This window comes from Pithys albifrons, chromosome 4 (assembly GCF_047495875.1).
Source record: "Pithys albifrons albifrons isolate INPA30051 chromosome 4, PitAlb_v1, whole genome shotgun sequence".
NCBI lineage: Eukaryota > Metazoa > Chordata > Aves > Passeriformes > Thamnophilidae > Pithys > Pithys albifrons.
In genome coordinates, this window is record NC_092461.1 from 61,918,522 (window position 1) to 61,943,599 (window position 25,078).

Genomic DNA, 25,078 nt, shown 5'->3' on the forward strand with positions numbered 1-25,078 from the left:
AAGGTTTCTATTGGAGATAAGGGACAATGGCAGCAGGCGACCTGACAGCTTTTGGGGTAGGAGGGAATTTTCACAACTGGCTTTTACTCAAGTGGAAACAGCAGATGCATGACGATTCATGAGGCTGGACTCTAGGAAGCAGGATGGCAATCTGACTCCTACTTTAAACATTTTGATCTATACGCTATGTTTATCAATCACCTATTGTGAACGGTAATTATGTTGATTTTTTTACTCAGTGCCCAACTATTATATAGACTTCAATTGATTCTTCTCACAACATTAACAGCTCAAAACCCTGCAGAAGTAGAAAGCCAACACGAACACTGCAAAAACAAACCTAAGGCAATTCACATCACTTATCACCATAGTGTCCAGGGCTTCCTATAGGAAGAAGGTCCACTCTTTTACTTCCGTAAGTAGGCTTCCTTGGGGCTGTGTTGCCAGCATTCTTACAGGCCTGCGCGACATTTACCCTCACGCTGGAGCTGACGTTCACATTTTATTCTGCGGTATTCAACCCAAAAAAAGAGCACCGCTGGAGACTTAGATGTACTCCGGCAGGGACCTTCTTAAATATTTTAGGTTTGTGTATAGCTTTTGAATACTCTACTACTTGTTCAAAATTAGTAAATACCTAGGAAATATGACTCTTTGATTTTTTTAACCAGCAAGGTTTCTAGGTGCAAAAGAACAGAATTTGGACATATGCTTAGCTGTACATCTGACTTTGAAGAAAGGCTTCATCACAGACTGGACAGTCAACAACGTGTTCACTCAAAGATCATAAATTTCTGAAGAAACTGCTCTGTACGATGTAGAATTTAGGCTGCAAATGTCTATTTCATAAGTTCTGGACAAAGTATGTTGCAGAGATGCTGTTTTCCATTTTGCTTCCAGAGGTTTTTATGGATCCAGGAGTGCTCCTCTCCATTTCATATGCCAGTAGAAGGGAGCAAGTGGACTTGTGACTTCACTTTTCTCGAGGCTTTCTTAAAACCTGTGAACTACAATTTTTACAACCCATAGATGACATTCTCCCCTCAGGTATGTTAGAGCAATTTGATCTGCTTCCTTACAGAATAAAAGTCCATTATTTTCCATCGTGGTGAATCAAGGTGAGTTTGGTTACTGAATTTAGTGGGAATTAAAGTAACCTCTGTTTAATATCTTAAAAATATGTTGAAGTAGAAATAGTATAATGAACTGTGTTTGTTTTGCGTTTTTTACATATAGATAAACATCCCATATTTGACAAGTCAAAATACAGCCTAATGGATTCCTTTATCTTCAAAAGAATGTGGACTCTATCTCTGTTAGTATGCTTGTACATGGCCCCATGCATGACATTTTAATTAACTCTCACACTTTAATTTACAGTACTGTTACACTGGAGAAGAAACAAGATGGAGGAAAGCCCCCTAAAATTGGTAAAAAGTAAGAATGGATTCCGTGTGACTTGGGTCCTTCAGGCCAAACATCTAGATATTCTAATGATTTAAATGGTATTGCTTGTATACCTAAAATGAAGGAAGATCATAAATGCTCGTGGGAACGCAGTTTCAATTTCTCTAAAGGTAGAGATATGTTTTTTACTTTCTGAAATTGGCATACAAGGACACTGAGAAGCGTTGGAAAACAGTGAAAGAGTACTGAAGACAAAGAAGTGGAATGGAAGAGCTTGAAGAAATGGCAACTATTTTTTCCCCCTTCTGGCTTAAGGAAGAAGAAAGGGAGGAGGAAGCCTGGACTGCAGTGTTCAGAATTACAGTATAGGTAAAAAAATATAATAACCAGCAGCTTTGCTTCCTTCTGTGTGTGGGCCAGGTTACCAAACAGGAGGGCATTCATTTATGTTATACTCGGGTGCCTGTGCTTCATGCAGGGACTAAGTCCATGTCTCCAGGATGGGGAAGCAAAGAGGATGTTCTACCACTGTTCTGCGGTGACTTTGTACCTGGACACAAGGAATCTGACCCGTGCTTTCTCTCTTCATGGCTAATGAGTGCTGGATGTGCACAAGCCTGGATTTTATGGATGACCCGAGGTTCGCAGGGTCAGGTGCCATATGCATAGCACAACTTCCAGTGCAGCGTTCCCATGCAGTCCTTGACACCTTGACTCATTCTGTGCCTTCACCATCAAGGGCAGCGATGGATTTCCCGGTGAGGTGAGGAGCAGTGTCAGAAAAGCCCCTGCGGCCGGAGGATGCTGCCGATACGCTGCCGACGGGCCGCTAAGGCACTAACGGAGACGCCCGCTGGGCTTGGAGTGTGTAACCTGCAGCAGTCCCTGACGTCCCAGCAGCGCAGCAGGAAGCCGGGATTCCTCAGGGCCCATCCTTCGCTAGCTAATGACACTTTAATTCTTAAAAATAAAATAATTTTTTAAAAGAGCGGAGGGTGGTGGGGTGGGAATGGAAGAGGCCAGCGGCGCCCTCAGTGTGCCGCGGCGGGCCGAGAGCGGCGGCAGCGGGCGGTGCGGCCGGGCAGGCGCGGTGCTGCCTCCGGGCGAGGCGGCGGCGGCGGCGGGAGGAGGAGGAGGAGGAGGAGGCGGTCGGTCGGTCGAGCCGCTCCAGGGAAGTTTCCTCGCTGCCGCCTTCCCGAAACCCCTCCCCGCCCAGGGCAGCTCCGCGCTCCTCGCAACCTACCGCCGGGCGCCGCTCCTGTGGAGCCACCGGGCCCGCGCCGCCGCCCCAGAGGCCCCGTGGAGTAAGTGCGCTCCGAGTCGAACCGTACCGAGCCGAGCCAAACCGTGCCGAGCCGAGCCGTGCCGTGCAGTGCCCAGCCGTGCCGTCCCGAGCCCAGCTGTGCCGTGCCGAGCCCAGCCGTGCCGTGCCGTGCTGTGCCGTGCCGCGCCGGGCGCCAGGGCCGTGGCCGCCGCCCCCGCTGCCGCGAGGGTACCGCACACGTGGGCGCGACGGGGCCGGCGGGAGGCGCCGGCTCAGCCTCGCGTGGCACCGCCGCGGGTGGGTGCGAGGACGCGAAAACGGGGCAGGTGCGGGGAGGAAGGGGCGAGGCCGCGGGAGCGCCGCGGTGGGAGGGCAAGGGACGGCAGAGCGCGGCTCGCCCGGCGCCGCAGGAGCCCCCGGTGCCGGCCGACGGGAGCTGAGGCGCGTCGGCAGCGCTGAACGCGCGTGTTTTGTGTCAGAGGGTGAAAGACCTGAGGACACTTGACTGCGCTGTGAGCTTGTCCGCCCGTCACCCTGCTCCCCTGGGATGCCGGCTGTGGCAAGTGTCAGGGGAGGTGTCCGGGCCCTCGGCAAGGAGCGGGCAGCTCCTCAGACGGGTAGGGAAAGGCGGCCGATGCCGGGACACCGACGGCGATCCCACCGACTGCGACCGCCGTGGTGTCCCGGGCACGGCCCCGCTGGGGCAGCAGCCTTCCCGCTCGGAGTCCTCTGGCTGACTGCCTTCAGCGGGCCAGGGGAAGCCGGGAGGGAAGAACGATGTTCTCCTGTCCTCTGCCCTCTCCGCTCCGCGCACCCCAGAACCTTGGGAGGAGTGTGCTGAGCATCGACTGCAGGGAAGGGGTGCACCCACAGGTGTACTCTTGCTCAGCTCGCTTTCTGGGGTTCTCATTTCTCCCGCTGTCACCTAAGCCCTTCAAAGAAATTAATGGATATGACTAGTTAAGAGATGGTTTTAGTCTGTGTTGTCTTCAATATAAAGTTGTTTGGGGTTTTTTTCCTGAAAATACTCTGTTTTTTAAAACTGTAATTAAATAGGCATTTTTCCTATCACAAAGATCACGATTTTCTTCAATTATTAAAAGATAATACACGACTTTTTTGTCTTCTCTCTCTCTGTGGGTTTTTTTCCTTTTCCTTTTTTTTTTCTTTTAGGCTTCTAGGAACATAGTGTTGTGTTTAAATTGCAAAGATTAGTTCCCATTGACTTTTAGTGTAAAACACTGTCATCATTACATACACTCCAGCAAAATGCAGTATGAACAGAAGTGCCAGACAGTTGCTACATTTGAAGACTCACACTTTCCATAGTCTTTTAAAATAAAAATACAGCTACAAGAAGAGAAAATGGTCGTTCAGTGCTGTAAGTAGTTATTTTAAAAAAATGGTGTGTGGAAAGTACCTATGAAACAATTTCCAGATTAGAGCTGTTCATTCTTTGCCAAAAGCTGTGTAAGCATGAACCATAATGAGGGTAGTTGTGGGATCACAGAGCAGTCATGGAGCAGGTAGTCCAGCTGCACTAGAAAGTAAGAGACAGAAGGGCAATAAGCATGGAAATGTCCCTAACTGAGGACTGCAACTCGTGGAGGTAGCTGGCATATTTTCTGAAGGCTAGTCTGAGTACATTTCTCCCAAACCTTTGTTCTAGCTTGCACACAACTTATTCTGCCATAGATTTCAGTGTAAGGTAAAATGTGAGTATGTATGTTCTTCAACAACCTTTTAAAATGGATGGTTACTCTTTCTGAATGGTTCACCAGTCTTCAGAATTGTAGAAATTGTAATAGCATTGATAAAAATGTTTATAATCCATCTAAATAGAAACTAAATCACTGATTCCTGATGTCTGTGTTATTTAATCCAGGCCTGATGTTTCTTTCCTAACAATTTTCTTCATTAGCTGCATCTTCCCATGTAAACTGAATCATAAAAGTGTAGGGAGGAAGCAAGTCACTTTTTTTCTTGTTTGTGGCTCTGTCCTCCTTGAGCTGCAAAATCTGTCACTATGGGCAAGGTGAGGGATGGACTCTAGCAGGAGAATTGAAAATTCTTCAAAGGTCATTTGAATAATTTCTCCAAGTCAGCTAGAAACTGAAGCCCCTTGCATCCTGTGCATATTGAGAATTTTAAGTTATTTTCTCAGTTTCTTTCATTCAATTACTTAAGTATAGAACCCAAAAATATTATTGCTCAAAATACCTTTCCTTCTAGATCTAGTGAGAGAGTGATACAAAATTAAGAGTTTAAATTGAGTTAAGTGGCTTGAGGTTTTTTTCCTTCCTCTCATTTTTACTCTTTTTATCTTTGACTGTTTAATCTGATATATGAAATATCATAAGATAATGATTTCTCAAATGTCTAGACACTTTTAATGCCTTTTTTTTTTGCCTCTTTGTGACACAGCATCTCTTCTCTGTCTGAGAGTGCTAATCCTACTGCATAGCCATAGGAAGTAAAATATGAATTTACCTTTGAGTTCTGTGACACAGATCAGGCTACAAAAATACTTTAGTGGTTGGACCAAGAAAGATTTGCCTAGACTGGGTAGTGTGATGGTGAGCTGTGGCTCCCTGGGTGGGACAGGGCTTAATTCTTGGGGGACCCTGGGGTCAGGTGCTGCCCATACCCAAGACTAGTCCCAGGCAGCAGGTGGGTGTGTGGGCAGTGCAGACAGGGAATGCCCCAGTCTGCCCAGGGCCCTCCCTGTTCTGGGCTGCCTGAAAAAATCACAGAGATGAACTCGCACTCTGTGAGGTGGGTCTGCATTTTTGCAGCTCCCTTTATAATGCAGTGAGCTAGGAGAAAGCTCTTTCTATTTATAAGAACGGAAATTGTGTGTAAAGTCCTTAAAATTGAGTAGACCACAGCTGGGTACTTTGTATGCTTTTAAAAGCTTTTCCAACTTGAAGTTGTTTCTCTGTTTTACCCATGCTGTTTCCATAGCAAGTCACACCTACCACCTCTTTAGGCAATTGGCCTAAGTCCTGAAATTTTTGAATTTTAGTTTCTCAGTTCAATAGTTTGAGCTCTTTATCATCTGAATATTGAAGGATATTGCATGATGTTGTCTGAATAAAATTTTCTTTTAGGTTATAGTGTTCTCAAAAGATATTGAACCTCTATGTTTAGAATGTTAGTGTATTTGATTCTTCACTTTCATATTTATAGTAACTTAGCTATAACATTATTTGATAAATTAAACATTATTTAAAAAAAATGATTGTAAAAATCATGTTCTATGGATAATAACCATTCTCTGTTATGTTTTTCACACAATATATTACTATAGTCAGTAATATATAACAATAAAATTCTGTCTTTAGAACTTCGGTGAAAATATTGCAAGACTATTAGGATAAGCATGTAAGTGTGGCTGTTGCTAGAGAACAGACATTTAATGACTTAACTGCAACTGTGTTGTGCTCGTGTGTTTTGGTTTTTTTCATAAATGTATATAAAATTTATTTTCTTTGGTGGATACAGTATGGAGTGATGGGCAACTGAAACTAAATACTGCTGTTAGACTACACTTGGTGCATTTTTAGCTGACAAAAAACATGCAATGCATCTTTGTGTAGTTACGTGATCAGAACCTATTTATCCAGGTTCTAAATCCGTAGGTTTTCATTTTTTATTACATTAAACATTATGAGTTACTGAATTCATTTTCATGAAAACATAATCTCCAAGAAATCAGGGAAAAGGAAGTCATTGTTAGGTATATGCAGTATCACTTATGATTCAAAATTAACTTTCAGTTAAAGAATTGTGGTATTTCTGGTCACCATCACATGGTATTTAGGTGACTAAAGTTGCAGTTGGGTGTTTACTGTAATTCATAAGGATGCTTGCAGTATAAAGAAAGAGAAAACCAAATAGATGTAAATGGCTATAGGTACTTAAGCATATGGTGCCCTTAAACATCCCACTGGATCTTCACATTGACAGATTTGACAGCTCAGTGATACAGCCTTCTGGTTTTGGGACCATTCATGCTCTATCATTTGGGCTTAACAGGTATTGAAAGAGATCCTAGTCTCATAAATATGAGTCCAAATGAAGAAAATAACTTGCACCTATTAGTGAAACTCACACCTATTTCAAACAAATTCCATTACTGCATGATGAAAAGCAGAAGTATTTGTAGATATTGATCTGTTGTAAAGATTGAAAATAAGATGCTTCTTGTGGTATGTGAATGTTGGCATTTCCCAATGAAAATTTGGTTGAACTTGAGAGACAGAGGAGTTTTTTTATTACATGGTAGGTAAAGAAGGGAGCAGCATCCTTAACCTTACTGATGATGATGTGAGGAAGGTCACTGCTATGTGCTTTCAGTTGGTGATTGGTCCATTGTGAAATCTGGAAGTGTCACTCATGCAGAGACAGAGAAGACATGGCTCTGTGCCATAGAAGTTCAGCTACACTGTTCCAAATGTCAGTGTGAGTTCGGAGGCAATTTGGTAGTTTTCACAGAGCATGGGGCCTCAAATGACTAACCCAGCACTTGGTCCCCCACATTGGGGGATGCCAAGACTTTGGCCTGTAAGTTTCCCAGCTGAGTGTTAGCTTTCCATAGCCAGGATGACTCACTTGCAACCATGCTTTCTCTAACTCATCGTATTTGGGTGTATTTTGCTGTTTTCTGGGATACTGTGGCTTCCATTGCTGAAAATACTGCTGGTACTGTTTCTTGCCTGAATGCTTTTGCCAGCTTGGGGAAAGCCTAGGATTAATGAAGGTTGTTACAATTTCAGACTCAAATGCATCTAATTTATTTAAAAAGTTAAAAAAAGTTATTAAACTAAAACCTTTTGCCAAGAGGAAAATGACTTTAATTTCTCTGTGTAAACCTTAAAACCTTTACATATGACTTATATTAATTATAAGTAGCAAACTTTTACTTGTTTGCATTGAATTATGCAGAAGTAGTACAATTGTTTGTTGTTAAACCACAAACATTTATAGACTGCATATATTTTACAAACTGCTTTAAAAGCCCATGTAAAATAATAAGTAATGCCCTACATTCAATCTAAACTTATAATGGTGTAGAAATGCTTCTTAAAGCACATACATAATTACTACTCATTAGAAACATTGTACAGAACCACATAGGTTGAAAGAAAGCTTTGTTTGTAAAGCATCTTACACTTCTTTCCTGAGCTAGGTAAGTGTTCCAGTTGCATGTTATGAGTTGTAGCTCAACATTTTTCTTGTATGTATTTCACATTCTTTATTAACCATGACACTTAGTCTAAAAGTGTTAATCTGTGGATCCCCTCACCTTTTGTAGTGTGTTTGACACATAAAAAGCAGAAAACAGATTTATTGCTCAAGCAAATTATGACAAAGGAATTGGCTGGTGTATTCTGGTTTTGTTCTTTGTTAATGATACAGAAATAAAACTAGGGAAATTGTAATTTTCTGATGATAGAGAGATTCCATGAAATGCTAAGAGCAAATCTTTTCCATCCTGGTGTGAGGCAGAGTTCACCTTATAAATGGTAATGTTATTAATTTTTAAAAGCATAATTTTCCCTTATGTTTTTACCATAAAAATATTCTTTATTTCCTGTCCTAAACTGTTAGCATGTTTTGTTGCTGAATGGTTTCAACCTACTTTTCAGATACAAATAAAGTTGATTCCACTGGATAGTTTAAACATTGTATTAATTTTGGAAGCAATTTGAAAAAGAAATTCTGGCAATGAAGTTGTCAATATAATTTTAATGTTGTTCTACAGTTTGACTTTCATGTGTATTCAGTATCCAGTGAAAGATACAATCTTTTGCTATGTTTAGAGAGCTCTGCTTTTAGAATAACATTATTGCTTTAAATTTTTATATGTATGCATCCATCCCACTTGAACCTTTTGCGGAGCTTCCTAAAAGAGGCATCCTGGTGGCGCCTGTGCAGGGAGACTGGACTCAGAAATTTAGCCATTGCAGACACAGGGTTTCATACCTGATGCACATACACACCAGGTCCTCACTCCTTTTCACATTTTAAACCATTCATGACCATTGGGTGCAGGAAGCAACACAAAGACTTCATCAAGACACTTTGTGAAATAGTTATATTTTAGGTTTAGAACTGTAAAAGCAATGGCAAATTGTGTACCTTGTTTTCTTTTCAGTCCTCCATTCTTATACCATCGCCTTTCTGAGGTACTCTAGGACTTTTGAACTCTATGTTGTCATGTTTCTTTCTTCACCACAGGAGACGTTTCTTTGTATTTGACCATCTCTTCCAACATTGGGAGAACAGAGAACTCTTTTGAGCTTGGTGAAATCAGAAACCAGCAGATTCTCTTAAAAATATGCCTTTCTTTATTTCTTCAGGTGGGAATTTTCTGTTAGTCTCACCTCGCTTTTTCCAAATAGCTTAGTCTGAAGAATTGTGTTAATCTGGCGCAATAATTTTTCTAGGCTGCTACTATTTGAGGTGAGTAGCAAGGAGAGTGGACTGTGAAGAACTGCACAAGGACCTTATGTGACAGGTCACTAGACAATGAAATGACAAACGGAATTCTGCAGAGATGAATATAAACTGCTAAACCTTGAGTAAAATAGTTGTAGCTGTACATGGAAAGTGATGGGCACTGAGCTGACCCTCACCTTTCAGATATGAGATCTTGGTATCTAAAATAATTCCAAGAAAATTTATTCAGCGTTCAGTAATTTCCACCCCAAAATGAATGTTCAGAATTGCTAGGAACAAGAAGAATTTACATGGCTTCAGAAGGAGAATAGACAAGTACTTGAGAGAGCTGTACTGAGGGCTGCTAGTCAAATGAACTCCATCAGGCTCAGAAAACCCTCTGAACTGAAATAGCAGGAAACTGGGAAAATGCCAGGGAAATGGCATATGCTTGTTCTGTTCTTGCTCTTCTGTGTTCAGTTATGGCTGTTGTTGGAGACAGCATCAGAAGGATTGTTGGTCTGAAGCAGTATCATGGCCCTTGTGTTCTTGTCAAATTTAATGTAAATGAGAGAAATGTGGCACAAACTGTTGTTGAATGCTTCCTTCAAGACAGGCTTACAGTGTGGTAGCAATTTTATAAATGTAGTGAGGATTCAAAAAGTAGTACAGGTGTATTTCCCAGGCTGTCACTAGTAGCATTTGCTTGTGATGTATTTTTTTGTGTTTATAGTGCTTCAGTCATACCTCCTTTTTCTCTTCCTTGTGCTTTTCAGTCTCCTTTGTTAATCTGATCCAGCACCCAGAAAGATCCCTGTGTATGTAGATGAGACCTCATGGTTCCTTACCAGAAACTTGACTTCCTGGTAAAATTAAAAACATTAAGGAAACACAATAATTTTAGGTTTGAATTGATTTTTTAATCTTTATTTTAAAGTTAAAATTGATCACCTACATAGCAAAGGCCCCCAAGATATTTAGTTTATATTACTGATTTAAAAAAGGATGCGAATATTCTGATACTGAACTAGATATCACACTGAGCATAAGTGCTGTGGGTTTTAAATATGCCTGTCCAGGACACCATAGTTCTTGTTCTGTATTTATGTAAAGGAAAGTTTACCAATAAAACTAAAGTTTTTCAGCCCTCTCTTCCACAAGTTTACTCTAGCCAGAAGTCACTGGACATTTCTGCTCACTGGTAGGGAGAAAAAGGTCCTGTTGAGATGGACATGGATGTTTATGGGGCTGCAGAGGTGGTGAGCTACCTCTTGTACTGTTGTATAGAGTGAGTTACCTGCACTCTGAGTACCCACAGAGAGGTCTGTGGGTTTGCATATCCCCAGAGTCTGTATCTAGGTCAGTGTCAGCATTGCAGTTGGTGTGGGATGTCTTCCAGCAGATGTGCATGTTCGGACCTGCACATCTGGACACCTATCTGTTTTGCTGGAGTCCCTGAGGCTCACTGGGAGGCAGGATGCTGTATTGCATCTACAGGCATTCCAGGCTGAATCAGAGGTGGTCTTCAGTCACAGCACTGGAGTTAATTGTTTATAAAGCTGCTGAAAGGTCCCTTCTAAATTTCATTTTTTAAAAATACCTTTCCCTCTTCCGTTTTATTTCCTTTCTTATTTTTTTTCTTTTTGGTTTTCAGCTGTTACACTTGGCAAGTTTCTTTCCCAGCATTTGGAAATAATTGTTTTCTAAATGCTCCTAAGGTTATCTGCCAAATTTAACACCTTAAAAGGAAGCAGGGGTGGGGGACAGGAGACCTACCTGGGAATGGAGTGAATGTAGTGAGTCTTTAGAAAGTGCTAAAAAGGAAATTTCCTAAATACAGCATCTAAAATCAAAACCATCAAGTTCCCTAACATCAACTGTGAAATGCTATTATCTACAGGGTAAAAAAGCCCATTTTGCCCAACCTCTTTTGTATTTTCTCTACCAAATGATAAAGCACATGTGGCTTTTACGTTTGGGGTTTGTTTCATTGGTTTTTTTCTTATAACAAATGAGTTTGCTTTGGAGGCATACGATTTTGTCTATATGTCACTAGCAAATTCTGCCAGTTTCTGAAAAAGCGTAAGAAATTAAGAGCCAAGCAGTATCCACTGATAACACTTAAAATAACCTTATCTTGGTGACTTTGCAATGATGTAATTAGGTGGGAGCTTGTAAGAGAGGAGCGATTTTGCTAGTGGTTCAGAAACAGGAAAAAAGTTTAGTTCTTTCTCCTTGGTGATGGAAAGGGTAAGGTAGCCCAGTGTATTGTGTCAGCGCTGTTTCTGATCACACTGAGTTTTACCAGGGATTCATTGCAGCTGAAGGTGGGACAGCTCCAAGATGTGGATATTAGCGTCAGAGCAGGGCTTGCTTAGGAAATGCAAAGCTTTTATGAAAACAGATTGGCAGGCACAAGAAATCAGGATCCTTGTCAGGGGTCAACTGTAGATAGTTGCTTTTTGGTTACCCTTGCATTTAGTGCTCTCTGGGCAAGAGATATCCCTCCATTGGTACCTTCCAGCCCTAAGAGATTATTTCTCAGTGTTCCTGACTACATTGAACATCTGCATTCCAGGTAATTGGCCTCTTGCTTTTGTCGGGTTTTCAGGTGGGTGCTCAGATGGAGACAGCCCTTCCAGGACAAGGAGCTTATTGAAGCTTCTGGCCACCTCCACAGCCTGGCTGGTAGTGGCTGGCAGCCACCCCATGCCTTGTGGCAGAGGCACATGTTCAGATCCATGTGTGGGGGAAAATTGCATGGTGTTGGCTAACATTTCAGAAAGAAGGGAATAAAAATCCCCCGTAAACCACTTTCTGTACTTCTTTGTGGGTTTTTTATTCCCTTTGAAATGGTAATAGATGTTTGGAAAAGAGGGCTGCTACTACAATAGTACTTCTTCAACTGGTGGGACCCTTAACTGCTACCATTGTGTATTTAATAGTAATAATATTTAGCCAAGCAAATTACTTCCAAAGTAATAGAGCAAAATAAAATGGGATATGTACTTTCATGACTTCCCTTCAGTTTAGATCTTGTCTTTCTCAATAATTTGAGTTTTTGTCCCACTCATATTCAGCGGCATATTTTGACTATAACAACTTCTCTGTAAGAGATACTCTATGTAATTTAGATGTAAATTTTGATATATTAACAACTCAAGGGAATTTGATTAGTTTTTGTAAAGCTTTACTAAAAGTTTAAAATAACCTAAGATGACAATTAGAATAAGGATAACTTAAGTTGCTCTTATGGAAATGTTGAATTTTTTAAAATTAAAATTATTTAATTACATTGTAAATTAGCTATTCTGTGCCCTCATGTTACTGTTGGCTTGATTCTGTTGCCAGAGGTCTCTGGTGTCTGCTAAGAAAGACAAGTCTTTGCTCCAAGGAGTTTGTGGGCATATAGAGAAGCTTTTTGTAAATCTCTTTTGCAGTGACTTGCAGAGCAGCATATGTCAGAGCAGAAAATGCAAGAGTGGGCTCTTTTGATGCTGGTGTGTTATAGGACTCTTGCCCAAAGTGAGCAAATGTTTGCTGCAGCAGCTTCTGCAAGTTAGGTTGCTTAATTATGGTTGAACTACAATGTACACTAAAACATATATGCTTTTTCCATTTGGGCTTTAATAGAAATTTACTATGGTAAAGTTTTCTTTCCATTAGTAAAGAGAGCAATGCTGATGAAAATCTGTCAGGTCATCCACATACCAGCATTACATCAACTGACTTATGAATATTTTTCCATTAGAAAAGGCTCAATTTTATTCCCTCACTGAAGGAGCAGACTTTCTTTCAGTTTGTGTGGTTTTTCCATCTATTGAATTTTGCAATAAAAGTGTTTTTGAAACAGATGTCAGTCATTGCTTAGGAGCAGGGTATTGTTATAGAGTTGTTTTCTTCTGCTCTTTGCTATGATTAGCTTTTTGTAATTAGTAGAAATTCCTGTCCTTCCCATCCCCAACTCCCTAATTGTCACTTTTTTCCTAATCTACAGTCTTGTGTCAGAACAAATAAGAGCACCAGATTTCATAGAAATGTTGCAGATTGGCCATTGTTCTGAGCAGGAGCAGGACTGGATTTGATTTCTCAATTGTAAACCAGAAAGAAGGGAGTGGATGCATTGCAGAAGCATCTTCCTTAGGGTGTGGAGTGGACCTGTTAACACTTTCTTAATGCTTAGATTTTATAGAAGTAGCCAAATGTGTGCAATGAACAGTGTCCAAACAACTGGGCTCAAAGGGATTTTTTTTTATTTTCTTGTGAGAGTCTTATTCTGGTAGAAATATGCAGAATAAAGTTTTGGATCTTGATCCTAAATTATATGTGTTTCATATGCAGAGTGGTTTTAGGACAAATAGAATATCTTCAGACCATCAGATCTTCACCTGTCAGAGAAAAGCAAAGTACTATTCACATTTCTCTCTATATGAGGTATATATTTTTATATATACACACCCCTATAAAACACAGATTTTAATTTTGATTATTGTTTAGCAGACAGCATTTACCCCATGTTATAAAAAAAACCAATGACCCCCCCCGCCCCCCTATTTTTTTCCAATGAGGATTTTAGCTTTGTTTTATTTAATTACTCCATTGAATAATTCTGAATCTTAAGAGGTTCACTGCATTTTATTCTAAAGAGAATTGCCCATGGAAGGAAACCATATTTTGAATTGATTTCTCTTTGGGGGTAAGCCTTCATTATTTCATCTCAGTACTTTGCTGTTACTTTTAACATCAAAGAACACTGTATACAAAGGTGACAGAACACAAAGCATCCTATATCTATGATTTATAGGGTCTAGTACTGTGAGTTAATACAAACTTGAAGAGATTTAGTATAAAAATATCCTTAGCTTGAGGGCAATATTTTGAAACCTTTGTGGATTTTCTTTTTTTATCCTGGCTCAATCTACAATCATATTTCTTTGTTATTATTTCCTGTTAGCATTAAAGGACAATTGACATTGATAGATATCAGGGGGAGGCTGAGCTTCCTAGAAACAAAAAAAAAAAAAAAAGAAAAAGAAAAAAGAAGAGGTGTGTTGTTGGCACAGAAATAGTGGTGCTAGAAGAGTTTCTAGCTGCCTTTTATTTGTCTGCGGACAGCGAGCACAATGGGGCTCTCACTGTCTGCTTTTGGCTTGCATGGGTTTGCAATAAACAGCTCAGCTATGTATTTATCTTCAAGATTGATTCAATTCTTCAAAGACAACTGCTCCCAGCTTGTGAATACTTGTTATTTAATGCAAAGTTGCAGAAGTGAAGATCACCTCCTAGTTTCATGCCAACAAATTAATCCTACGATGTGGTACTGTTTTTTCCACAGGTGTGTGTGTACTAGGACTGTCTGAACCAAACTGTAACTAATAGCCCATATATAATTTGGAAGGAGAAATCTTCAATGGAAGACCCTGAGGGAATAAATGGGAAGTCTGTAAGTAAACAACTTGTCAGTCCTGAGAAAAAAGGTTACAGCTTTTAAAGTGGTAATTATTTTTGTGGCAACCAAGTGGATGAAAGTCTTAGAGAGCTACATGCACTTTTAGTGATTGGAAGGAGCAGTGAATGATGAATTAATTGAGAGATGAAGGCTTATGCTAAAGCTACAGAAAATTAAGTATAGCTTTAAAGATATTTGTCTTCAGTGATTCATATCAAAAAAATATGGTTGTTACTTTCTCAAAGAAATATTTGGCTTGCTGCATTTATGTTAACATTTTGATCTGTAAAAGGGTTTTCATCCTGTTATTTGAAATTATTTCTCTTTGTCTGTGTGAATGTATGCAAATACTGCTTCTGCCAGTGCAACTCCCAGCTGCAAAGTCTTAAGAACAGTGGTAAAAAATGTAGCAGCATTGTTTCTTCTTGTAAATGCCTGTTTATGAAGTCACAATAGTAAGAAATTTTGCAAACTATCCGACACACAGTTAATAAGGTTTCATGATTAGTGAAATGATTAGGGTGTGTTTTGGCTTTGTTAGTTTAGTTTGTGGTATCATTCTTGATGCTCAGTGAACATAAAAATGCTACATAAATGTTTTTGTTCTGGATTATTTAAGAGAAACTGTGCATCTTGATATTGCCTTATTTTTAATGGTTGTAAAATAAGTCCCAAAAATTACTATTTAGTAAATTTGACTAGATTTATTTCCTGGATTTTTTTCTTGTTTGTTTATTTTTTACATTTGACAGTACTCTGCATTGTATCTCACTCTCCCCCTTGTATCTTATGATTCTAGATCCAGTTTCTCAATGTTTGCATTAGTTTTTTTGTGTAGCAACAGAGTAGAAAAAACCAGGCCACCTAATAATAAGCCTGTTGTGTTGCATGGTTTTGATACACTCCAAGTCTAGTGTAATTTTTACTGTTTGAAGCAATATGGCTTTGGTTATTTTCCAATGTTCATTTGTTCCACAGTCTTGTCTCTGTGTGTACGTTTGAGTGTTTATGCATCACTGCTACAGCAATGTGTGGACAGAACCAGTTCATTCCTAAAGAAAGGAGTGGCCATGGTTACCAACTGGTGCTAAACAGGGATGGTCCTGTTTGCAGTTGCAGTGCCAGAGCTTTCAGCACCATCCAAACTCCATGGTCTCTTTGGGATCAGGCTTCCCCCATGAATGAAAAGCCTTTTCCTGGTGCTGTCAGGATTTTCTGCTCTTCCACTGCAATACTTCACCTCTGTATGCCCAGCATAGCCTGCGCTTCATGTTTTGTGGAAGGTTTGGGCCAGGTAGTTGTATACTGGAGCTGTATGTAATGACAAATGTAACTGTCACTTAATATAAGAGGAATATTAAGGGAAATATTTGTTCATAGTTTGGCACCACTAGTACTCCTGTTGGTGTTATTCATTCCATTCCTTCTTTTCACCACTTAGTCCAGAGCACCGATAAAACACTGCTCAGAGTTTCCCTTCACATTACCCAAGTGGGTGGTAGTAGCCATGGATGCTATCAGAATTATCAAAATCTAAAAAACCAGTAACTACTGACTAGACATGTTTCATCGACAAGAGCTCAGACTTCTGTAAATGATGAGGACTGAAGCACCAAAGGTATATGACACAGGGCAGAGTGTGACTCTTCTGATTGCAGTGTCACTGGGTAGGTTTAAAAGTGAGATTAAACCCTGGAATCAAATCCTTCAATTAAGTCTCACTTGAATTAATTCATAACTGGAGAGGCTGCTGCATTTGCAACAGCCAGTTGACCAACAGAAAGACTTCCTAAAAGCAGTAGTCAGAAGGCAGAATAGTCTCAGGGAAAATGAAGATGGTGATGTGAACACTGTTTTTGTTTATTTTGCTCTCTATGTGTGAATATAAGAAGGAAAGAGAGGGTGGGGGATAGATTAACACTCTGTAATTACAACCCAGTAACCAAAACCTATTTCATTTAAATCCCAAACACGTGCAGTGACTTCTAAAACCGGTGCTAATCCATAGGAAAAGAGAAAAACTTCCCTACAAACACTAGTTGAAAGGTAATTTAATTTTGAATGTGACCAGTGCAAACTATGCAGTGGAAGCAATTTCAGGTACATGTGGATAAGGCAAGAGCTTTACCGAACAACTGAGAAGTGAAGGTGTATACTGTTTTAGGAAGACAGAGCTAGATGGACAACAGAGAAAGTACTAGGAGGAGGAAGGAAAGGAAAATGAAAAAAAAAGTCAGGCAACAGCATGAGAGAGTAGTAAGTAAGTACTTTGCCACTGCCTTTGGCCAAGATTTCTCTGCTGAGGAAGAGGATGATGTTGCACATGGGAATGCAGCCTGTCAGTGTTAACATATGCAGAAGATACCATAATAAGCCCAGTAGACTCACTTCTGCTCTGTTGCATTCATACAGCTGAGAGAGTATTTTAGCTATAAGCAAGACTTTCATCACCTGGAGAAATGGTTCTAATGGTACTGTCATGTTCTTGGTTCACACTCTGTAGGGACTGACTTTGAAACTTGTGCTTGCAAACTTGAACACTGCATCTGCCCCTGCCTTTCTTTTACTAAAATGTCTGAGAAAGGAGAGAACACAAATCTGAAGCTGGCTACACAGAGGATATCAGTGTTATAGCCTGCCTGAGAATTTCACTGATGTTCTATTGCTATGTCCAAAAAAACCTCTGAGGCTTGTTTTTTAGATATAAGCACCTATTAAAGATGATTAACTCCTGTTTTACCAACCTAAAACAAATGGTATGGGTTTTTTTTTATTTTTATTTCTCTATTAATAATTAGTTTTTAAATTCAACCCAATTTGTCAGGGAAGCAGATATCGCAATGATAGCCAAGAAGCTACAAATTCATACAGCTGGGCTTCCTCAGTGACTGGGTTCTTTATTTCCAAGACTGTCCAAATGCCATGTTGCTCACCTCACTGAACTTTCTGTGGATGTACTTCTTTACTTGGTCAACTTTGGAGCAACCACCAACAAAGTAGCATTACTTGGTTTGCTGCTAAGATCTACAGGTCTGATACATAGCCAAAATGCTTACACTTTAAAGTGTCATGCATAGGGTTGCATCTCATGCCAGGTTTTATATACTAGTGCTCCAATCTATGTTTGAGTTTTTAAGTGCTATTCTTCACCATCCTGAGGGGTCTTTTCTGCCTGCCAGTCATTAGCAGAGAGTCCCACTGCGCATAGATACCTGAGAATTAAAAAACACCTCTAGTTTTAATTATTTTTGAGGTGAAAATGTCATTTTAGATTTTAGAGAAATTCTGATTGTAAGGAAACTGAGAATGGGTAACAGTGTATCTTAGACCAAATTGATTTCAAAATACCAATGTAAAATTATCATGGCTTACATTTTTACTAGGCTAAATCTATCAGTTCCAAACTTGGCATTGACATGAATCCATTGCCCCAGAAACCCTCTAGAAGTCCTAGGAATATGGCAAACACTGACCATCTAAAGATTCAGCATGATGTGCTGGATATAGACATACAAGGGGTTTAGAGGTAACCTAATGAATGACTTTTAAAAAACTCAGAAAGGGCACTGGTCAGCAGGTATTTTATTTAATTTGATTTACTTATTGATTTTTTTTTTAAAAATGCATGGTTCTTATTTATTTGAAAAACTCAATACACAAAATTTTTCACAAGTAAATATTGGCATGTTTTCAGCAATTATTATATCCTCTGGGAATATTTTGGAGGGTCTTTCTTCTGTGAGTCTCTCTCTGGTTGCAATACTAGGTTATTATACAGCATCAAATAGTCTTCATTCCTACCCTGTCCAGACTCATAATTGAAAATTATCATTGCAAAATTGTACACCAAGTATTTTCAGCATTGAGTATTTTTGATGATGAAGTTTGGCCATCTGGAAAACAGAGTGAAGACTCTGAGGACCTCAGCAGCCAAGTTAGATCCAAACAGTATGTACCTAATGAGCCAAAAAAGGAGGTGCTTCTGGTCCACTCCAACAGTTAATCTTCTCTGACTTCCCCTGTAGCCCCCAAACCTCAGCTCTGGGCAGCCTGACTGCATATCTCCAACTTCTTTCTCCTCCCTGCTGCTCAGTGGACACTTCTCCCCTAAACACCCTATGCCATGTACCAGAGAGAAGCACTTGCATGAAAAATATGCTCATATCTCCACTAATGGAAAGACAGAGTGAGTAGCTGGTTTCAGCAAGAAAGGGGGAGGGGCGAAATAAAAACCCAAACCAAAAAACATCCAGCACCTGGCTGCAGCAAAATAATGAATTTTGCAGCAAACATGCGAGATTCTGTGGAATCTTGGAAAAGTGCCAGACTCCACGACCACAGAAATGCTGAGTCCATGGGGCCCAGAGAGAGATGGCTGGGGCAGTTCACATCTCTCTGTCTTTGTTTCAAGCTCCTTGCAGTCTTACTGAGGCATCAGATTACACTCTTTGCATTTTCAAGGTTATCTCCACCACCAGAAGGGCTAGAAAGTTCATTTTGTTTCAAGGCCAGCCAGGATCCGGCAACACAACTCTCGAGTGGTTTGAGAGGCCACTGCCATGGTGGTGGCATTGCTGTGCCTGTGAGCACGGCTGGTGACAGCCAGGTGTGACCTCCAGGTTTGAACAGCATCATCAACAACATGTTTTTCATTACCACATTACCTGTTAGTCACATTAGGTAAAAAGTCTATAAGACAAATGGGTGAAAATGCAAGTATTTTACCTTTGGTTGAAAACTTATAGCATTGTCACCTGCAAAAGTCAGGCATATCAGTGCTGCCTCAGTTTCTCTGAAAGACTGCCATGGCACTGTCCTCCCTTCTGCAGAAATGTGTGACACGCTTCCTCTCTGGAAAGTTCTGCAAGGCAATAGCCAGCAAACATTCTGCAATTGCAATCTGTAACTGAGCCTATAAAATGTAATGGCCTGCCCCTTTCCCACTCCCCTTCCCCTCTCTATCTGCAATCAGTAGGATATTGGAAACATAAGCCACAAAACCCACTTATTAGACTCAGTAAGTGTCAAAAATAATGAACAGCCAGAACTAGGTGATATATTTAAGTTTGCCAAATGGAAATGAGCTGCTGCTAGGTGGTCTATACTAGCTGCTCAATCAGTAACTATTGATAGAATTTTTTCTTGCAAAACATTTGAGAGACAATACTCCTGAAAATTGTAAGCTGTTTCTGGACAGTTTGGAAACCGTAGATTATTTACTACAAACTCTTCATTCAGCTGGGTTTTGAATAACAATGTGGAGGAATTCTCGTTACTTAAAATGTACTTTTCCTAATCAGTGGCAGAAAACCCACAGTGCCATAGACACCAATGATGGCAGCACTGACGGAGGTGCTGCTACCACAGCTCGTAGTGTTAGGCATACTCATCTTTGCAGACCCTCAGCCTAAACACAGCATTCATCATAGCAATTATTTTTAATGAGCATTTGTAATTTTCTGCCAATGATACCAGAAACTAAACCCGCTGCCAGTATAACTTTTAGTGTGTTTTACACACACACAGTGTTGACCTTATAGGCCTGGCTTTAGGAGCAGGACAGAGATTTCGCAGGGGGTTTCATTGGGTTCTGTCAACAGATAACACCATTTATTGTAGTTACAAATTTTTTTTCCTCAGAGAGGCAGATCTTTTTCCTTGCTATGGCATGAGTCATTTTTAGATCACCTTATAAAAATGGGCATATAAGAAATATGCAGTCCATCCGACTCTTTCCAGCCACTATATAAGTGCGCTGTGTGCATACTGTTCTGTGTGAAGTCTCTTCTTGAAAGTCCTGATGAAGTTGTAGCTTAGCCCTTAACAGTAAAAAGCAAACTGCCAGTGAAGTTTATTTTCTTTTTTACTAGGTTTTCTGGACCATTGTTCCGCTCGAGGAGCCATGTTTGTTAGTTTTGGCTCTCTGACTTCTCTTCCTTAAGGATAAACTCTCCTTAGGCAGTTGCACAACTATGCACTAAAAGACTGCATAGCAGTTTATTCACAGCCCAAGCTCCAGCTGAATTCAACTGTGTGACTTCCTGGCTTAAGCAGGGGTGCATCCGTAATGTAAATACCTACTTGATTTTGTGGAAAGCCAGGAGCTTTTCTGTTTGTTCTTGTAAAAGATTCCTGCTGGAAGCTTAACTTTAAAGTTGGCATCCAGCCTTCTCTGCTGTGACTCGGATACTGATCTGATATTGTGCTTTCATGGACATTTTTATATTTGAAAATTTTTAATTCAACATTAGCTTTGCTTACAAGCTACAGAGCAAAATAAAATTGCATTACAAACATTGTAGTATTAGATTTTATCACCATTTATTTCTTCTCGTCTGCCCAGGGATTTCTACATGTTCAGTAGAACTAATTTGCAGTCAGACACTGAGGTCTTCTAGAAGGCCAGCAGGCTCCACAAACTAATTTATCCAAATAACCAATCCCTTGTAGGCCAACCATAGAAGGACACCAAAATGGCCTAAGCAGGCAAAGCCCTCTTTTGAAGTCTGGAATGTTTTGACTGACTTGAAACAGGCGGCAGGAATGAAGGGATAATTTTCAGTGACCCATGGGACTTTTTTGCCATTTTCAAATATTAGGTAAAACAAAGAGAAATTGCTTGTTCTAATTTAGAAAGACTTAGCAATCCGGAAGGTAACCAGACTCAGAATTGAGCACTAAGGTATAGAGCTGAAGTTTACTTAATGCATTGAAGGTTTGCATCTGGATATATATTATTTACACACCCAGAAATACACACACTGCTTTACTTACACATGCACATACCTAAACTGTTTTTTGAATTTCATTTTATAAAAAAACTTTAGTGCAAAGCATATTTCTGCAATATTAAGTGAACTACTTGAAACATTGTTTTTAAGTACCTACTGTTTCTCTTGAAACGATCATTTCTAATTAGAAGGATGTTTCTGTTGGTGCTTCAAAAGCTGAGATAGACACTCAGATGCCAAGACTTCCATGACATACCTTTTTTTCTTCCACTCCCTGCCCTGGTGCCATTCAAGTAAATGTGAAAATTAATATAATTTTAAGTGGGTTTTCTAGTCTTGCAGATAAAAAGGGAAAATATTTTGAAGCATACATAAACTCAGAATTTTCTATGAACAGTTCTAGGGAGAGAGAGAGAATGTGAATATTTAGGAACAAAAACTTTACAAATCAGGTATTTCATGTTCAGCTGCTTGAATGTGTATCTTCAAGGCAGTGTGGAACAATCTCATGGATTTTCACAACGTCTTCAGAAACATGCCCTTGTAAGTTTTGTCTCAAATTTCCCATGCATATTTATGTGAGAAGTCCAACCCTGTGTTTAGCAATGACACTAATGGCACAGATCAACTCCAGCACTCAGCTGAGACGATACTGACTCACAACTAAGATGGAGCTTCCTAGCAAAAATTGTGTGTTAGAAGGATCACTAAGTCAGTAGAAAAGCTTGTCTACGTGTGCTTCATAAAAATATGTTATCTTAAAAAGTATTTGGACAAGGATTTTGATCACCAACTCGCTCTTTTCCATCTGACATCTTTGGTGGTTCTTGGGACCTGTACAGATATCCCACTCACAGTTAAGGGAGAGAGTAGACATTACCTCCTGTGCACTCACAGTGTGGGGACTGGCTTAGGGATCTGCAGAGCCTTGCTTTGCACACACATGTGTCCTGATAACTGTATGGATAACAATGTCAGGAGATGGAAGCTTGAATCTGTCTCCTAAATATTTATGGTACTGGGTTTGGCTACAGCTATCAGGGACATCACTGCTACATACCCAACAAACTCCTAGTTCTAGTTCATTATTTTACATGGCATATTGAAATATAAGTCTCTCCTGATTTCATATTTCTTTGAAATATTTGTGCTTACCACTATCCTGTGACAATAGACAAATACAATAGAATGACACAGAAATCCTATTTAAGTGCAGTTTTCAATCTTATATGTACTGACCTCAGATTGGTGGATTTCAGACACATGATGTTTAAATTAATGTTATTTTGGTATGAGTGTATATATGTGTGTCTGTGTGTGTCTGTGTGCATGGAATGTATTAGATTAAATTAAGTTATGTTCCAGCTCTTGCTTGAGGAATATAATTTTGTTAGTAGTTAATAATGTTAATGCCATGATTTTCTCATATTATGTTTACATATATGGCTACAGCAAAATCAAATTATATTTGCTGGAGGTAACATTAGTCAGTCAAGGACCTGTTTACAACAGGAGAAATTAAAATTCAGAGTTTGTAGGAAAAAGATTCTTCTCTATCTCTGTCTGCTTTGCTGTAGCTCTTCTGTCTAGACTATCCTGGAAGTCATAGACTCACTGGTCTCGTGGTCCATACATATAGCACAGCAGCAGAGTCTGGCAGCAAGTAGGAAGGCTTCATAGGGATTTCTCATCAATCACATAGAATTTGTCATTCCAAAATTTTTGGCATTCAAAGCCTTGTATTCTGCCACCAGCATTCACATAGGGTAGATGTTCCATTGTATCAACAACGCACCTATACAACTGTGCAGTGCAGCAGATGGGAGACAATTTCTTCACAGCTCCTGTGGTGATCAGCTCATGTCCCAAAGCACAGGATTTGATTATCCTGATTATAATTTACAGAGCTGTAAATGCTGTTAATGGTCATGAGTCTAGGAATGAAATTGCTTGAAGGTAAAAAAAAAATTCTCTTTTTTATCATTCTGTTTTAAGACAATCAGGTAGGAGAGTAAGTAATTTCAGACACACTTTTGCACTTTCCTTATGCTATAAAGTAATTTTAAAATAAAATCTAAGTGTTACATTTGGGAAAAATGAATGGGGATTCAAAGAGTGAGACCTTTTAGAGTAAGAACTGCTTGGGTTCTTTTACATTCAGGCATTTGGTCTTGCTGAATGTGTGTTTAGTACTGTAGATATTTTTAGGAAAGTAAGCATGATCTATTTTTTATTTTATTCTTATTAATTGGACATATTTTTCATGTTTGACCACCCTTTTAGGCCTGTAAATAATTTAAAAGATCTAAAAGTATCTCAGTATTCAGAATCAACTAGTTAAATGCTTATATGGTTGGCTTTCACCTTCAGTTATTTGTACATGAAAAAAGAATCTAAATTTAGGGTTGTCCTGTTTCACTCCTATTTTCTACTCTAGTTTGAGGCATTAGTTTTTTTTGGGAACAAGCAAGATGTATTTAGTGGTAGGCTGATAGGTACATCAAATTTTTATAATTTGTAACAACACTTTGGAGAGGGAGGTGTAAGATCTGTATTTATGCTTTTCTCTGTTTTGTTTTTTTTTTCAAGGCATTGTGAAAGCTAAGCGGCACGTCAAGCAGGTTTATATAGTGCAGACATTGCAAAATCCTCTTCTCGGTCCCTGGAAGGGCTGTATGCTGCCATTATGTTTTCTATAAACAGAAGACAAGCACACTGCCAAATCTTTGCAGCACTGGACATCAGCTCTTTCTGTTCTTAGCTTGTCTTGTTTATTGATGCTCGAAGACTGTCTTATTTGCCAGTATTGCATCCGCTTTTGATTATCGGAAGCAAAGAGTATCATGCATTTCTTGGTAGCTGGAATCTCCATCTTTGCAATTTCTTCTCCATCTGCAATTTTTTAATAAAACAATTGCCTCCAATTACTGTAATTAATTTGGGGGTATTTTGGTCTGACTAATGAGTTAAAGACAATAGCTACTCAGAAGCAAACATTTTTGGGCTGGAGAGGAAAACGAGAACATCATATGACAGCTTGAAGAACACTCAGATTGGGACTGGCAGAGAAGAGCAAGAGGTATGTAAGTGACACTACATCGGGTTAGGCAGCATAAATTAGCTGCTGTTCTGTGTCTAACAGAGACTGGCAGCAGACAGTTTGTGAGAGTAGGAGAAAGAGAGCAAATCCTGCTTTTGATAAGTTGGAAGATACATCCAAAACATTGTGTTTCATGCTGCTCTTCATGATCTTGCTTTCATTTGGACATGGATATGCTTTGAGTCTCTGTAGTGATGAGTTCTATAAGTTAATTATGCCTTTTCAAAGAAAGCATTTTTGTTGTTTTATGCTTGCTCCCTAATAATTGCAGCAAAACCAAGGGGTTGTTAAGTTTTCTTGGCATGGAAAATGATGAATTGTCAATCTCTGTTTACTTCCTGCAGTCTCTTACATGATTCTGTAGAATTCTGTTGTTTTCATGCTACTGAGAAGTCTCGTCCAAGCTGAAGAGCCTTGTTTTTCTCCTGAGGCTGCTGCTGAGCTTTGTGTGAGAGATTCAAGATGTGCACACTCTGGCTTTGTTTTCTGTTTTAGCGTTCTACTGTGTGTTTCCTTCCCAATAATTTTAAGCACTACGTCCAGTCTTTTGACTGCCATTGGCCACCGAGCTATTCTTGTTAGAAAATTATTGGCAAAACCTGGAAGATTTCTTGGGAACAGTAGATAATTTAGCAATTATCCTTGCCCACCCTCATTTTGAGTTGCCTTTTAATTTACATTTA

General features: G+C 39.8%; 1 protein-coding gene across 1 annotated transcript in view; it reads left to right on the plus strand.

The window, feature by feature from the left end:
* Positions 1-14,519: 14,519 nt before the first annotated feature.
* Positions 14,520-25,078, plus strand: part of EYA1 (EYA transcriptional coactivator and phosphatase 1) — a 150,182-nt gene continuing 139,623 nt past the window's right edge. Inside the window, exon 1 of the mRNA XM_071553085.1 lies at positions 14,520-14,558. Within this exon, the coding sequence (XP_071409186.1) occupies positions 14,526-14,558 (33 nt within the window). The 5' untranslated portion in view covers positions 14,520-14,525. The remainder of the gene's footprint in view (positions 14,559-25,078) is intronic.